At 41.2% G+C, this 17,598-nt stretch overlaps 1 protein-coding gene across 1 annotated transcript in view; it reads left to right on the forward strand.

Annotated features, from left to right (window-relative positions):
- Clvs1 (clavesin 1) overlaps positions 1-17,598 on the forward strand; it is a 191,577-nt gene that overhangs the window by 151,822 nt on the left and 22,157 nt on the right. The window contains exon 4 of the mRNA XM_004653329.2: positions 16,841-16,951. Within this exon, the coding sequence (XP_004653386.1) occupies positions 16,841-16,951 (111 nt within the window). The remainder of the gene's footprint in view (positions 1-16,840; positions 16,952-17,598) is intronic.

A 17,598-nucleotide genomic window follows, 5' to 3' on the forward strand; every position in this document is an offset into this window, starting at 1 on the left:
CCATTACAAGAACAGCCTCCCAACACCTTCTGATTAACTTCTGTCCACTGTGTATTTTGGAAATGAGTGATTGGTAGTTTGGGATATAGAAATTGAGACACAGTGGTTAGAACATGAAATGTGCTCAAATGTAGGATAATTTCAGCTGTCTCAAACCTCCTGCCAAATAACATAATACTACAATGAATGCCTGTAGTATGTACTACGCTCCCCAAAGAAAGGACCAGCATGAGTATACAGGTTCTTTTTGAAAAATTTCCTGGAAATATTCAAGAATACTTGCTTGGGACTGGGGGTGTGCTTAGCAGTTAAAGGCCCTTGCTCACAAAGCCTGGCAGCTTGTGTTCAATTCCCCAGCTACCTATATAAAACCAGATGCAAAAAGTGGTGCAAAGTGTCTGACATTCCATTTACAGTGGCAAGAGAGCCTGGCCTATGTGTGCGCTCGTGCACGCGCACACACACACACATGTAAATAAATAATATATTTAAAAAAGAAGCCCTTCCCAATTAAGGATGCTTTTTATTTTCTAGCAAATTTAATTCCTTCTCATGATCACTTTTAGGCCATAGCCCCATTGTCAGTCAGGTTAAGCATGTGCAGCGAAAGCAAGAACAGGAGACCATAACTTGCACTTGAGACAGATGCTCAGGAAACATTTATTATTACATCTGTAAGCATGCACATCTTTAAAAATCTACATGTAGATAGTCAACAGTCCCCAGTTTATAGAAGCATAGAATTTTAATGAACTAACCCTAGAGCCATAGAGTAGGAGAGATAGAAGACTGGAGTATACAACCTGGCAGATCTGGATTCAAATCCTGCTCAACCTCTTAATTATGTAATGGGCATTTTTTTTTTTTTTTTTTTGTTTTGAGACAGGGTCTATCTATGTAGCCCAACTGTCCTTGCACTCTTGGTCCTCCGGTATGCTCAGATAGGTTATTGGCTTGTGCAGTTACACCAACCCCTATACACTCCAAGTCAGGCTTGTGTCTTCTCATCTGGAAAAGCTGAATGACGTAATGATGGGATCTTCATAATATTGTCATGAATGTAACATGAGAGAGCACATAGAAATTTGTTCATCATAGTTCTCAATGAAAAATAAGATCTGAATACTTCTTAACTATTAAATTAACTTTACCAGATTCAATTTTTTCCCTTAAGTTATATCTACTAAGACTTTGAAGGATTGGTATATTTTTTTATTGCAAATTAGACAACAGGTATTTGTGTGGCTAATTAAAAGTTTAACATTTATGAACAGGGGAGATGGTATAACAGGCTGGGGGGGCGGGCGCTGAGATTACCCGAGAACCCACATAAAAGGATGGGTATGGGGCTGGAGAGATAGCTTAGTGGTAAAGGTGCTTGCCTGAGAAGCCTTGGGACCCAGGTTTGATTCCCCAGTACCCACATAAACCAGATGCAGAAGGTGCCATATGCATCTGGAGTTTGTTTGCAGTGTCTGTAGGCTCTGGATGCCTATTCTCTCTGTCTATTCCCCCCCCCCTCTTTCTTTCTCTCAAATAACTAACTAAATAAATAAATAAAATATTTAAAAAATATTTTCAAATGTGGTCATGCATATCTGTAGCCCTAGTCAGCAGATGAGTGCTGGTGTAGAAAACAGAGAATCACTGGGGCTCAGTGCCTGAAAATATCAGTTGGTAGTTGAGATAGTGACCTTCTTTCATGTGAAGTACACATTTGAGTGATAGAGAAGAGTGCCCAAATTCTCCTCTGGCCATTGTATATATTCACTCACCTGCACACATGTGCATACACCATATGTATGTATATGATGGGCATGTATATACAGACACATGATAAAACAAACAAAATATTTGGCAAAAGATTTTCCACTGAATGACCTTCATGGTCCTTAGGCCATGTTTATTCCTCAGAGAGTCAACAAGATTATGTGAATTGGAGCACTAACTAACAGGGTGAATCATGGGAAGTATTCTATCTTTGTTGGAATTGATTTCTACAGCAGTAAGCCCTTCAGTGGATCTGGGCTTCTTGAATTGGCTTTTAAATAAAGAGCAACAATGATCTATTTACCACTTAGGGGCCTTTAGAGATACCCAAATGAAGATGAAATATGGTATATTAACCATAATGTATTTGCTTTTTAATAGTCAAATATAAACTCTCTTTAAGTCAATGTGGTTAGAGAAGCTGATGTGATTTTTTAATTTTTTTATTTTTTATAATTAACGTCTTCCATGATTGTAAACAATATCCCATGGTAATTCCCTCCCTTCCCCCTTTGAAACTCCACTCTCCATCATATTCCCACCCCCTTTCAATCAGTCTTTCTTTTATTTTGATGTCATGATCCTTTTGTCCTATTAAGATGGTCTTGTGTAGGTAGTGTCAGGCACTGTGAGGGCATGGATATCCAGGCCTTTTTGTGTCTGGGGGAGCACATTGTACGGAGTCCTACTGTTCCTTTGGCTCTTACATTCTTTCTGCCACCTCCTCTGCAATGGACCCTGAGCCTTGGGAGGTGTGATAGAGATGTTGTAGTGCTGAGCATTCCTCTATCACTTCTTCTCAGCACCATGATTCCTTCTGAGTCATCCCAAGGTCACTGCCATCTGAGAAGAGAAAGTTCATAAATGAAAAAGTGAAAGTAGTATTATATATGGGTATGAATATTAAGAGAAGTGCTGGGGCTGGAGAGATGGCTTAGTGGTTAAGTGCTTGCCTGTGAAGCCTAAGGACTGTGGTTTGAGGCTTGATTCCCCAAGACCCGTGTTAGCAAGATGCACAAGGGGGTAATCTGGAGTTCATTTGCAGTGGCTGGAGGTCCTGGTGTGCCCATTCTCTCCCTCCCTCCCTCCCTCTCTCTCTCTCTCTCTTTCTCTCTCACTCTCAAATAAATAATTTCTTTTAAAAAAAAAAAGTAGAAGAGCTTATTGGGCAGTTTGATGAGCATATATATACATTTAGCCAGACAGCAGCAGATGTTATACCCCTAGGACTCATGACTACCCCTGTTGTAGGTTTTTCAGTATCAGGGATGTATTCCCACCCATGGAGCAGGCCTCTAGTCAATTTAGAGGGCAGTTGATTTCCCCCAAACAGACATGCCACCATTGCACCCGTTGACTAATGTGGCATGGTTGGCCAAATATAAGGTGTGTAATGTCCACTGTTGAGTATCTCCACTGATGACTTCTCTCTCTCTCCCATTGAGCTGCATGCAGTATAGCTTCTTCCAGCTTTGTGTTAGCTGGTCTACATGGATGAGATTTTCAGCTCAGTTCAAGCAGGATTTCTCAGTGATTTTGCAGCCTAAGTATGTGTAGACAACAATAGGGTCTTACCATCTCTTTCTGGTGGGAGCCAAGGTCCTCAGCAATGGTCTGTAATGTTCTGGGGGCATTAGGGTCCTCCCTGGGCAATAACTCACTGGAAGGTATCCAATCCCTGGCACTGAAAATTTTCTAGTAACAATCTGTAGCTCCTGTATATTCCATTGACCAAAAAAGTAGGTTTCTGTATTACTTATTTCTATCCTCTTAGGATTTGATTAGCCTCCCTCCATCTTTCCTTGACTTGATCTCTTCCCCTGACCTCACTTAGGCCTTTTCATCCTGATTAATCTATTCTTCTACTTACATATACACACTACCATCCTTTAAGTCCCCTTATCCCTTCCTTTCTATTCCCTATGTATCTACTTTTCAATATTTTTTTATTAACAACTTCCATGATTATAAAAAATATCCCATGCTAACACCCTCCGTCCTCCCACTTACCCCTTTGAAACTGCAGTCTGCATCATATCCCCTCCCCACCTCAATGAACCTCTTATTTTGATGTCATAATCTTTTCCTCCTATTATGATGGTCTTGGGTAGATAGTGTCAGGCACTGTGAGGTCATGGATATCCAGGCCATTTTGCGTCTGGGGGGAGAATGTTGTATGCAGTCCTACCCTTCCTTTGGCCCTTAAATTCTTTCCACCACTTCTTCTGCAATAGACCCTGAGAATTGGAAGGTATGATAAAGATATTGGAGTACTGAGTACTCCTGTCACTTCTTTCCAGCACCATGATAACTTCTGAGTCATCCCAAGGTTACTGCCATCTGAAAAGAGAAGATTCTCTACCCAAATTGAGAGTAGCATTAATATAAGTGTATGAACATTAAGAGAAGCATGTGTTACAACCCTAGGGCTCATGATTACCCCTGTTTTAAGTTTTCAGTACCAGGTATGTATTCCCTCCCATGGAGTGAGCCTCCAGTCCAATTAGAGGGCAGTTGCTTTCTACCATGACAGATGTGACACTATTGCACCCATTGGCTCATTTGGCCTGGCTGTCCAAAGATGAGGCTTGCAGTGTCCACTGTTGAGTATCTTCACTGGTGATTTCTCTTTCTCCCATTGAACTTCATGCAGAATGGCTTCTTCCAGCTTTCTGTCAGCTGGTCCACAAGGAGGAGGTTATCAACTCAGTTCCAGCAGGATTTCTCAGTGGCCTTGCAGCCCAAGTATGTGGAGTCTTCAGAAATAGGTTCTTACCATCTATTCCTGGTGAGATGACCTGTCAATTGATGAGAGTGGGGTGTTGAAGTCACCCACTACAACTGTGTTTGGTTTTATATGTGACCTTAGTTCTAATAGCGTTTGATGAAGTTGGGAGCCCCCATGTTAGGTCATATATGTTTAGGATTGTAATGTCCTCCTGTGGGAGGGTGCCTTTAATCAATATAAAGTGACCTTTCTTATCTTTCCTAACTAATGTTGGACTGAAGTCTTTCTTGTCAGATATTAGGATAGCAACCCCTGCTTGTTTTCTAGGGCCATTTTCTTGAAATACCATTTTCTATCCTTTCACCCTAAGACAGTGACCATCCTTTGTAGGAAGGCGAGTTTCTTGGAGACAACAAATTGAAGGATCGTGCTTTTTAACCCAGTCTGCAAAACTATATATCTTTTGGTTGGGGCATTGAGGCCACTGATATTAAGAGTTATAATTGAAAGATGTGTATGTTTGCCATTATTTTTGTTGTTTTGTAGTTCTTTTTTTACCTTTGCTCTCTTGTATTAACTAGTATTTGAGTATGGTTTGTTTTTTCCAGGTTCCTTATATGTGTGCTTTTCTTTTTCTTCAGCATGGAGGATCCTTTCAAGTATTTTCCATAGAGCTGGTTTTGTCTTCAAATATTCCTTTAGCCTGCTTTTGCTGTGGAATGTCATTACTCTGTGTATTTGAATGGATAGCTTTGCAGGATAAAGTAACCTTGGTTGACAGTTGTTATTCTTCAGAACTTGGAATACATCATTTCAAGCCCTTCTGGTTTTAAAGTTTGTGTTGAGTAATCTGCTGTGCTCTTGATGGGCTAGACTTTATGACTTAATTTCTCTCTCTAACTGCTTTAAATATATTTTCTTTGGTTTGTATGTTTGGTAATTTAATTATAATATGAAGAGGAAAGGTTCTTTCCAGGTTTTGTCTATTTTGGTGTTCTAAAAGATTCCTGTATTTGCACTGGCATCTCTTTCCCAATTTCAGGGAAGTTTTCTTCTATAATTTTGTTGAAGATATCTACTATGCCTTTGGAGTGAAATTCTTCTCCTTCCACTATACACTGGATTCTTATGTTAGATCTTTTCATAGTGCCCTGAATATCTTGAAATTCCTATTCATTCTTTCCTATTAGTTTGTCTTTCTCTTTGTTGGACTGTATTAGATCTGCCACCTGGTCTTCTAGTTTAGATATTCTGTCCTCTTCTACATCCAGTGTACTGGTGAGATTTTCTACAGAGTTTTTCATTTCAATAACTATGTTCTTCATTGCTAGTAATTCTAACTAGTTTTTTTTTTTAAATTTTTATTGATTTGAGAGTGACAGACACAGAGAGAAAGACAGGTAGAGGGAGAGAGAGAGAATGGGCGCGCCAGGGCTTCCAGCCTCTGCAAACGAACTCCAGATGCGTGCGCCCCCTTGTGCATCTGGCTAACGTGGGACCTGGGGAACCGAGCCTCGAACCGGGGTCCTTAGGCTTCACAGGCAATTGCTTAACCGCTAAGCCATCTCTCCAGCCCCTAACTAGTTTTTTTTTTTATTATTTCTATTTCCTTATTTATGTCTCGTGTTGAATGCCTTATTTCATTAAATTGGTTTCCTGTGTCTTCTTTGATTCCTTTGATTTCCTCTTTGATGTCTTTGAACACATTTATAATCATTCTTTTGAAATCTTTTTTTTTAAATTTTTTATTTATTTATTTGAGAGCAACAGACACAGAGAGAAAGACAGATAGAGGCAGAGAGAGAGAATGGGAGCGCCAGGGCTTCCAGCCTCTGCAAATGAACTCCAGACGCGTGCACCCCCTTGTGCATCTGGCTAACGTGGAACCTGGGGAACTGAGCCTCAAACCAGGGTCCTTAGGCTTCACAGGCAAGCACTTAACCGCTAAGCCATCTCTCCAGCCCTCTTTTGAAATCTTTGTCAGGCATTTCCTCTAAATCAGTCTCACTGGAGGTCATTTCTGATGTATTAATACTTTTTGGTAGATTTATATTGTCTTGATTTTTGTGTTTCCTGTGTAATAATGTGCATATGTTTTCAACTTGGATTAATTTAATGCTTGGATTTTCTAATTAGCTACAGTATTATTAGATGTATCAATCAATCTGATGTTATATACCTTCAGGGGAGGAGCTTAATGTGCTAGGTGTGGGTCTTATTTTTTTTTAACTTGTTTATTTTTATTTATTTATTTGAGAGTGATAGAGGAAGAGGCAGAGAGAGAGAGAGAATGGGCACGGCAGGGCCTCCAGCCACTGCAAATTCGAACTCCAGATGCGTGTACCCCCTTGTGCATCTGGCTAACATGCGTCCTGGGGAATCAAACCTCGAACCGAGGTCCTTAGGCTTCACAGGCAAGCGCTTAACCACTAAGCCATCTCTCCAGCCCTAGGTGTGGCTCTTAAGATGCTCAGAGTATCTACAAATGTGATCCTAGATGTGGGGCTTGCCAATTATGACAGTATTCAAGTAGGCTGAGTGGAGCAAAATACAGGCATATTCTAAAATTTAACTAAACAATGTACACACCCAACAAAAAACAGCAAAGATTATTTATGCATGAGACAGGTATTATGATAACCAGATTCTCTAACAAAGTCACAGTCCTTTGGGTGTGTGTGGCCCCACACCCCTAACCTTGTCAGCTAGGAGGTTAAGATTTCTTGTCTGTTGAAGGTTCCAAATCAGCTTGTGACCAAGTGAGTCCCTTCCCTAATGAACAGCAGAAGAGGAAACAAAGGCACTATAAATCAGGAAGCAACAAATGACTAGCCCCAGATATAGCTTAGTTAAGAATGGCAACTCCAATCATCCATCAGATTTAACATATAACTTATCCTGACATGGAAGGTACAATGACCACATTCAATTCAAGCCTATATACCAGGCTTATTTGGCAGGTACTAACCTGGTATAATCCCAGTTCCCTTTTGGGATTGTTTTGATCTCAGTTATTCTGTGCTCCCACTTGGGTCCTTCTTTGCTGTTCTGTGAGCTCAGTAGGCTGGCTGGGTTTCTGGGTCACTGGATTGCTGCTCTGGTCACCTGTGCCAGGTGCCTGGTGCCTGGTGCTGTGCAGATGAGCTCCCTTCCCCAGGTTTCTGGTGCTAGTTGGTGCTTGGGCTGGTGGTGAGGAAGGGGAGGCTGTGATCGGTTGCTCTAGTTCTCCTGCTGGTCCATGTGTTCTTCTTCCTCACTAGCTGCTCCTCCGTCCATCCTTGCCATCCTCCCTTCATTTTTTTTGAGATTGCAAGCAGGTGGCTGTGAGTGGAGAAACCCCTCACCTGGCTTTTCCTGCTGCTCAGGCCAAGCCTGGTGGCTATGGCCCCATGGACCTGGAGCCGCTTCTGCCTGATTCTGTGGGCTCTAGATGCTCTGGATCTCTCCTTCTTCTCTGCTATAGCTGATAATTTCTTATACACCTCACTTTTTAGTAGAAGAGAGCATTTTGCTATTTTTATTGTTGTTAGTGTTTTGTTTTTGGCTTTTTCTCCCCTAGGCTGTTTTGGTGTGGTTCCTACACTGCCATCCTAACTGGAACTCTTTTTTTAATCTGAAGTGATTTTATGGAAAATTAAGTTTGCATTGTGTGAGCTCCTCTCTGCTGATGCAGGGGCCAAGATGGGTGAATGTGCATGCTACCTCTTCTACTGTGAGCCATAGCAGACATCACTCCCATGGTCATCTCACCTGGCCTGTGATGGGATTGCCAGGGCCAGGAAAGTCTTCAGTTCTCCTATTTGGAGTTCTGCTAAATAAAGTAAAATAAGCAATTGAGACCATCTTGATTCTTTTGCACTAAAGGAAATCCTATCAGACACAAGACAGATATATACCCCCCTCATTGACATTTTCTAAACTCATGGTCATATTTTCTGTTGCTTTGGTTAAATTTTGCAGGTATGCATTACCAAATGATTTATTTATTTACTTTTCTTCCTTATTTCTCTCATTTGTTTTCATCTATTACATATTCCTGTAAGATTATTCTTGGAGGAAAAGATTGACTAGGGCTGTAAGATTGCTCAATAGATAAAGCACTTTCTGAACAAGAGTAATGACCTGACTTTGTATCCCCAGAACCCAGATGACACCAGATTGTGCATACAGAGGGAAAGAAAGAGGAGGCCGGGAATCCCAAGGCTAACAGCCAGCTAGCTGGGAAAATGCAGCAGTGAACAATAAAAGAGGCCTTGTCTCAAAACAAGGTGGAAGATAGACTGACATGGGAGGTTGTCCTTTGACCACCACATATGCATGAATATGTGTGCATGTGAGCATGCATGCACACACATGCATGTGCACACATGCACACAATTTTAAAAAAGGAAGAAAGAAAGATGAGCTAATGTAGGAACTCCCATTGGTAGATCAGGTACTAAAAACTCTTAAAAATGGTCATATATCTTTATTCACCACCAAAGCCTTTTCTAGCTCTTTTGTTACTGTTATTTTGGTTTTCATCGATTTGTTTGTCTGTCTGTATCTGTTTGGGGTGTGTGTGTGTCTGTCTGTCTGTCCGTGTGTGCACACTAACTTTCACTGTAGTCTGGGCTGCCTTTGAGCATGTGATCTTCTTGCCTCAGTCACCAAACTGTCCTTGCTACATTTTTTACATAAGACTTTTTATTTGACCTCTGAAGGGCGTGCAGTCTCTTTCTGATATTCATGCCAAGTTATGTACTTATTGGTTACTTTCCAAGGAACTAACAAGTCTTACAGCTCAGCCCTGATCTGCATGTCAAACAAGGCATTGTCATTTCTATCTCTCGCACTGGGCAGTGAGCAACCTGAAGGAGCAACATGTGTGTGGTATATCCTGTACCTTCTATATTTTGCTCATGAGAGGACCTCAGCAGTGCTTACTAAAACATAGATCAGCATGAAATATGAAAGGAATGTCTCGGGACATTGCTGACACGATGGCTAGGGTGGTCCTAAGCTTCGTCTGCTGGCCTAGCCAATCTGGCAAAGGCCAAGTTTGCTTATTAGGGCAGTTGCCGAAAAGCATTTTTCTAGAACCTAGAGAAAACTAGCCTGACATGTACTGATCTCCATAGATATGTAGAAGAGCCCCAGGTCCTTTAATCTCAAGGCAACACTGGATGGATATGGCTTCTTAGAGGTCAGCCCTGCCATCCTGAAGAATATAGTGAACTAAAACTCATGGCCCATTAGCAGGTACAGCTATTGCTAATGAGCAGGTCTGTCTCTTTTCCTACTTGCCACTGATATCTACATATGCACATATACAAATATATGTAATGCACACATACAAATATATGTAATACACACATACACATAGAAACACAGAGAACATTTGATATTTAACTTCTTTTGCATGAGCTTTGAATTTCTTTGCAAAGAGGTACATATGTGACTTCCACACTAATGATTGCTATGTGGCCTCAGAGAAAGCCATCACCATGAAACATAGCACTTTTAGAGGCTCCTTCACATCAATGAAGGAGATTTATGCTGCTAAAATATTTTTAACTGTCTGCTCTCAAGCAAGAATGGATGTCATTGGTAGGCCATGCATGAGCAGAATAGATGAAGCCTACATTCAGACATGCATCATTATCTGCCTGCAGATCTGCACCCATGCCATAATGTGAATGAATGGATGCCTCTGCTGGCCCTGGAAGACACTCATTCCAGGGAAATTGGCAGGGTTAGAGGACAGTGCCAGCCACAGCCTCTCTTTTCATCTTCCCAGGGGCATATTGGGTGGTAAGGGGAACTTGTTGAGTTTGCAAATGTAAGTGGTTCTGTTCTTTTTCCTATAAAGGCAAGAGGAAGAGGCGAAGACTGATGGTGGCTGGAGAGGGAGGGGGGCATCATAAGAGCAGCGACTTTCGCTTCCTGAGGCTGTGTGATTTTTCAGTTCAGATGTGTTTTTGAACCCTGCCATAAAGTATGCTAGCCTATAGGCATTACAAATCCTAGAAAACAGCTCTAGTAAGCACTTCATTATCCAGTAGGAAAGGGCATCAACTGCCTCTAGGAACATCTGTGTCTGATTGTAAGAGAAAGAGAAAGGGAATGGTTTTGCCTGCATCATTGTGCTCTGAAATTCTGATCAAACACAAAGCAAGGCTGCTGAGTGACACTTGCCCTCATACCACTGTGGAAATGAAGTGCTGACATAGTGCCCACGGACAACTACTGTGCGCCTCTAAGCAACGTCAAGAATCACCGAACACTGTCCATGACACCGAAAGAAATGGACAGCCGGCCCTGCAATGAAGCTGACAACGTACCGTGATACCTTGGATTTTTTGTTTGTTTCTATTACTCCATCTTCCTCTTGTGTTTCAAAATACAGAATATCCCATCACCACAAAGATGGCTCAAGTTACCCTGTCCAAACCACCCTTACATCATTCTATCCTTATTCCCAGTAGTAAACCCTCTCTGCTTCTGTGATTCTCTATTACAAGAATATCACACAGCCGGGCCTGGTGGCTCACACCTTTAATCCCAATACTTGGGGCAGAGGTAGGAGGATTGCCATGAGTTTGAGACCACCCTCAGACTACAGAATGAATTCCAGGTCAGCTTGATTAGATGGAGAACCTACCCCCCAAAAAAACAAAACAAAACAAGAAAAGAATATCACACAAATGTAATCATGTAGTATGTAACTTTGGGGACTTCTATTTTTTAATTTTATGACAATGTCATAATGTACATATTTTGATCTTGTTCACACCCTTTATCATCCATTATCCTCCTACCACTCCCTCTGCAGATCTCTATCTTCTTCCAAATGCTCAGGATGCAAGTGTTTATTATAGTAGTCATATGTCCAGTGGTTTTGAGAACTGCCAAGTTTTCTATAATTGAAACTATGCCATGAATTGAACTATACCATGTTACAATTCCCATTAGTGAATAACTTAGTTCCTCTAGAGCCTCACAAGCATTTGGAGTTGTCTTTATTTATAAGCTATTGTGACAGGTTTGGAGTGTAATACCTCATGTAGTTCAATGTGGGTTTTGCTGATGATTAAAGATACAAAACATTTTCTTGTTTGTCATTGAATATCTGTGTAATTTCTTTGGTAAAATTTTTCTCCATGACTTTTGCTCATGTTCTGACTGGATTACTGGTTCTTGTTCTGATATTAATATGCCTTGGGGGGTGTGTGTATGTGTGTGTGTGTGTGTGTGTGTGTGTGTGTGTGTATTCTAGCACTATTCCTTTATTAGCTGTATGGTGAACATTTTCTGTGTATTGTTTTTAAAAATCTATTGCATATGAATTGTCACAAATCAGAAATTTGTAATTTTTTGTGTGTGGTGGTGGTGTGTGTGTGTGTGTGTGTGTGTGTGTGTGTGTGTATACAGGTAATATGGTAATATGGTGGAGAATGGAATTTCAACGGGGAAAGTGTTGGGGGGGGGTGGGAGGGAATTACCATGGGATATTTTTTATAATCATGGAAAATGTTAATAAAAATTTAAAAAGAAAAAAAGAAAAACAAAGAAGCTTACTGTGTGACCACGTGTGGGGGTACCTGAGAGGCAGAGCTCATGGTCCATGCCCCCACATGGGAGGTGAGGGAAAAGCTTGGACAAGGCTGTACGTTGTGGTTTTCACAGGGTATAATGTCTAAACTGGCTTAAGATTGGTTCTTTCAAATAATTTCAGGGGTCCTGGATGTATGGGCTTTTCTCAGTTGTCTAGTTTCTGGCTGTGAGGTGACAAGACAGAGTGCAGAACACAAGAACCTGAGTAGGTAGTCAAAACTGTGGGTGCTAGGTTGGTCTCTTTGCATATAAGAAGAGGGCTTCCCCACGCTCCTCGATTTTTCTCTCTGAGAATCAGCTTACCATAAGTGAGATAGGCCCATTCTTGGTGAAAGAGGATCTAGATATGAAAGCATAAAATATTTAAATTAGAAGATGTGGTTCATTTAATTACATTAATTGATTTTTGAACAATATACCCACCATGAATCTGTGGAATAAACCTCTGAGATTATTCAAAAGAACTGATCTTAAACCATTCATGAACAATATTGGCCTGTACTTGGATTTATTAGTACTATCCTTGTTTTTTGTTTGTTTGTTTGTTATTTTTATTTATTTGAGAGTGACAGACAGAAAGAGGCCCTCTTATAGCTCAAGGTTAGTGGGAGCTTGATATTGGAGTGAAAACTCATTATCTGTATTTGATTCTGACTTGTTTTCCAGTTCCAGATATGGGTTCCTTTCCACTGAGTGGATCTGTTAGCCAATACAAGAGCAATTGGTTATCCACCATGGCTGTGTACCACTATTGCACTTGTGTGAGCATCATGTCAGGTTGTTTGATTCTGAGTAGCTTAGACTTTGAGTTGCTCAGAGAGATGTTGGCCACTTTCCCCAATTGCTCGTGTAGCACCTTCTAGCACTAGACAGGCTAACTGTCTGGGGACTGGCTCTCTTCCAGATTCCAGCCAGGTCTTTCCATGTTCTATACCAACAGCATATGGTGCCTTTAGCAGTAAGGTCTTAGCATTAACCTCTGGTGAGTAATCAAGTGCTCTGACAGAAGTCTGTCTTGTTTTGGGAAACCTTATAGGTCTCTATGATCAACAGCTCATTGGAGGTGTTGACCACCTCCTGGTACTGGAGATTATAGGCCAGTACCAAGGGAAAAGAAAGGTGAAAGAGAAATAAAATAGAAGAAAGGAAGGAAGGAAGGAAGGAAGGAAGGAAGGAAGGAAGGAAGGAAGGAAGGAAGGAAGGAAGGACGGAAGGAAGGAAGGAAGGTAGGAAAGAAGGAAGGAAGAAAAAAAGAAAGGAAGGAAGGAAGGAAGGAAGGAAGGAAGGAAGGAAGGAAGGAAGACAGACAGACAGACAGACAGAAAGAAAGAAAGAAAGAAAGAAAGAAAGAAAGAAAGAAAGAAAGAAGGAAAGAAAGAAGGAAAGAAAGGGAGGAGAAATTTAAAGTTAGGCTTCATCTCACCCTCTCCAGGGCCCTTTGATTCATGTGCTCCCCCTAAGGACCTGTTAAGAGTTCAACCTTTTAGTCTGTCTTCTAGGATATAGGATTCAATGGTACCATTTCCATTTGAGTACAGTTTTGTGTTCCCCCACCCTCCTTTACTGGCCATATGGTGATGTTGGACTTCTTGAACCCACATTTGGCTTGTAAAATGAGACATGTCATACTGAAGCATGTGATTTCAGGGTTCAGCTGTAGGAGCTGTGGTGTGACTCTTCAACCAGTGTCCCTGGAGTGTAGCTAGAAGTTCTGTTCTAGATGGGAGAGGCTTTGTCCTTGGCTATGGACCAGTCAAGTAAGAAGAGCATTCAGTACAACCAGGCAGCTTTCCATAGTAAGAAAGAAGGGGTGATTACTTTAGCATTACATAACCTACTGTAGGTAAAATAAATTAGTAATAGTGTCTTTGGCAGTGAGGTCCACTTTTGCATTCTTTCTGTTTTGCATTGTCTTTTAATTTTCCAACTAATGGTTTTATCTGATTTTGACTTTTCTGCAATACATATTAATTAATAAGGAACCAACTCTGGGGTAAAATCAAGTGGGAATATAGACTCATTTTATGCCTTAAGTATGGTTAAAATTTGAAGTGGTCATATTCTTATTGGTATGCTTATAGTATAGAGAATGAATGCAATTTTCTCACAGTTTGGACATGTTTGGGTGCAGCTTTTTAGTCCTCAAAAACTCCACTATATGAAGTGTTACACCCAGCCCAGATTCAACCTTTAACAAGTGGGTTTCCTCAATTGTTCCTTCATTTGCAGCACACACACACTATCATTAGTATGTGGACAGGCTCACTGAGAATACCAATAACATTGGCACATTGTTTTGATGTGTGTGTATATATGACTAACCATGGGTATGCTCACGCCACTGTATATGTACGTAGGTCAGAGGATAACCTTTGGGGGTCAGTCCTTCCTTTCCACCTTGCCTGAGGCAGATTCACTCATTGTTCATCACTTCAGTCTCCAGGTGTCTGGTTCATGAGCTTGTGCAACAAGTGTGTAATTCACTCAGCCATCTCCTGGCCCAAGTTTACCTGTTTTGTTTGCAGATATTGACTTGCTGACTTGCATGGGTCACTGTCCCTTATTTCTGGAAGATTCATGGGCCAGGGCTAAAGTAGACCGAACTTACTCTCTGCAAAGAAATGTTTCCTTTCAACCTCTCTTGGCACAGATAGAAGGCAGTTTTTGATGTCTTTAGTCTTCATAGACTAAAACTAAGTGTCTCTAGATATTTTTAAAAAGCTAATATTATCTTTGTGATTTTGCCTACTGTCTCTTGAGTATTATTTAGATTTTCCTTCTACTTTACTGACCTAAAATTATAAAGCACAAAAGACTACCAGTAGAAATAAAAACCCTCTTATTAGTTCTATTAAAAAGATAGTAAAAGCCAGGTGTGGTGGCGCACGTCTTTAGTCCTAGCACTCGGGAGGCAGAGGTAGGAGGATCACCATGAGTTCAAGACCACCTTGAGACTACAGAGTGAATTCCAGGTCAACCTGAGCTAGAGTGAGACCCTACCTTGAAAAAAAAAAAAAAAAGACAGTAAAGCTTGGATTTTATACGTAAATTTTTGAATTCTGTTCTTCCATAGCCCCTTACAACTCACATTTGTTATGTGAGAACATGAATTATATTTCTGAATAAAAGGTTAAGGGAATCTAAAGAAGCATGGGCAACTTGCAACTTGTGTGTGACTAAACCACCAAAAAAAAAAAAAAGTTTACTCTCCTCACCAGCAGCTGTTAACTGCTTATATGAACCCAAGCAAAGGGACGGAGCCTTAAAAATTCTCCTCCCCTTGAAGATGTCCAATCTTGTGCCTGTATTGTGTGGTAATCCCAGCTGCTGAGAGTTTAAAAGGGATAGGGCCATGTCCAGAGGACAGCATTCCACAGCAATGACAAGTTTGCAAAGTAAGGCAAATGATAATTCTATTCTTATATCTGGTGGTTCCATTAAGTTTTAAAGACCAAGCTAATTAAAATGAGAACATAACCTGAAAAGCAAGGGCCTTTTACTAAATTTGTCTAGTTTAGCCTTCAAAATACTTAATTATTTTCTATTTTATAAAATGTCTAGATAGAGGTAACAGCTGTTTTTGAAATTTTCAAATGTCAGCCTGTAAGTGAAATTCTGAATACTTTCAGTGGAAACTGGGTCTCTGTGTGACAGATGCCTAGGAATCCTGTAGACTCAGAAAGTTTTGAAAAAAAGTTAATAAGCCCCTTCCTTTGTTTCTAAAAAAAGAGTCAGGCAAGGCATTTCATACGCTCACGGGAGCAGCACTGCCTGAACCGTGAGCTCTCTCTGCAGTCTTACTTTCCAAAGATGTTTGTTGCCGTGACCCTAACTATGAGCTTGGTTATTCAAATAACACTGAGATACTTCTTCTCTTTGACTTCCATTAGCCAGGATAAATCCTTTGTGCTGAAGTCATGTATCAAGCTTTCTGGGTCTTACCTTGCGGGGCTGGAAGAGATTTCATGACTGTCCCCAGACTTACCTAAGCCTAGAGCACGTTCCAGCTTCTAAGTCCCAAGCTTTTGCCCTGATCTGGATTCCAAAATAGAAACCATTTTCTTTGCTCTTATGGTTTGCTATTACAAATGTGCTGATATGCAGAGAAAGGTGCTTATTGTGACTCAACTGGGAAAAACTCAACCAATATATCTTAGAGACCTACTGTGTGCTCCCAGAGTATACTGTGCACCTAGAGTGCTATGAAGTACAGACCTACAGTGAGCTTTGTTAGACTTGGGTCTATTGATGGGGCCTAGTCTCCTAAAGGTCCTTTGGAAACCTTTTAAAGCCACTTCCTCTACAGCTCTCTCACCTGGAAAGTTCATGTTCTCAGCTATTGTCCAGACAACCAGTCTTATGGAGAGAAAGGGAAGGAAGGAGAGCAAGAATAGGGAAAGATCTGTGATGAGAATGTGTGGGAACTGAAGCCTTGGTGACCCAACCATGGGAAATTCTAACCTCCCTCACAATCCAGGCCACCTACACTTCTGTGCCGCATAGGTGCTTCTCTCATTGCCATTTGGAGAGACAGGACTGTCATTTGTGCAGAGTTTTCAAGTCATGGCGTCAGAGGGAGGAGGAAGGCAAGAGGAAGAGGAAAAGAGAGCGGCCAGAGCAGAGCGTGCTTCCATCCTTCCTCTAAGGATGCTGTCGTTCCTGCCAGAGAGAAGTGGGCTGTGCCCTAATACCCCAACCTGAAGTGTCGGTTACTGATGTGTATCTCTCTCTCTCTCTCTTTCCCAGGACAGCTTTCCTGCCCGCTTTGGAGGAGTGCATTTTGTCAACCAGCCCTGGTACATTCATGCCCTCTACACACTCATCAAGCCTTTCCTTAAAGACAAGACCAGGAAACGGGTAATGCAAACAAATGTGTCCTGGAAATTCCAAAGAGAATGTCAGGACAGTTGACAGTTACAGAACTCTCCTGTGTGCCTCTTTCTCTTCTCTCTCTCTCACTCTCCCCTCTGTCTTTCCTCTTTTTTTCTACACACACACACACACAAGGAGCTTTCAATAGGGTGCAACCTTTGAGCATTTTGAGACTCAGCTGGAGTTTACAAATGGCCTCGGTTTAATAAAAAATTCAGTAGAACTGGGTTATTTTCAGAGCGCTAACAACAAACCAACAGAAACGTTGAAGGCAAATACCAGATACCCATTTTACTGCATGAAACCACTTCCTGTACTTTGCTTTTCTTGTTAACTCTTTTTTGGTGGTACTGAATATTGAACCCACAGCCTCATGCAAGCTAGACAAGCACTTTATGTCCCACCTTGTGCATCTGGCTTTACAAGTACTGGGGATTCAAACCTAGGTCCTTTGGCTTTGCAGGCAAGCGCCTTAAACACTAAGCTACTTCTCCAGCAAGACAACCACTTGAGCTATATTCTCTGTCTTTTTTTGATTTGGTGTGTGTTTGTGTATGTGTGTGTGTGTTGGTGGAGCAGGCACTTGCTAAGTAGCTCAAGCTAGCCTCAACTCATGATTATCCTGCCTCCTG

The sequence above is a fragment of the Jaculus jaculus genome, chromosome 2, assembly GCF_020740685.1.
Source record: "Jaculus jaculus isolate mJacJac1 chromosome 2, mJacJac1.mat.Y.cur, whole genome shotgun sequence".
Lineage (NCBI taxonomy): Eukaryota > Metazoa > Chordata > Mammalia > Rodentia > Dipodidae > Jaculus > Jaculus jaculus.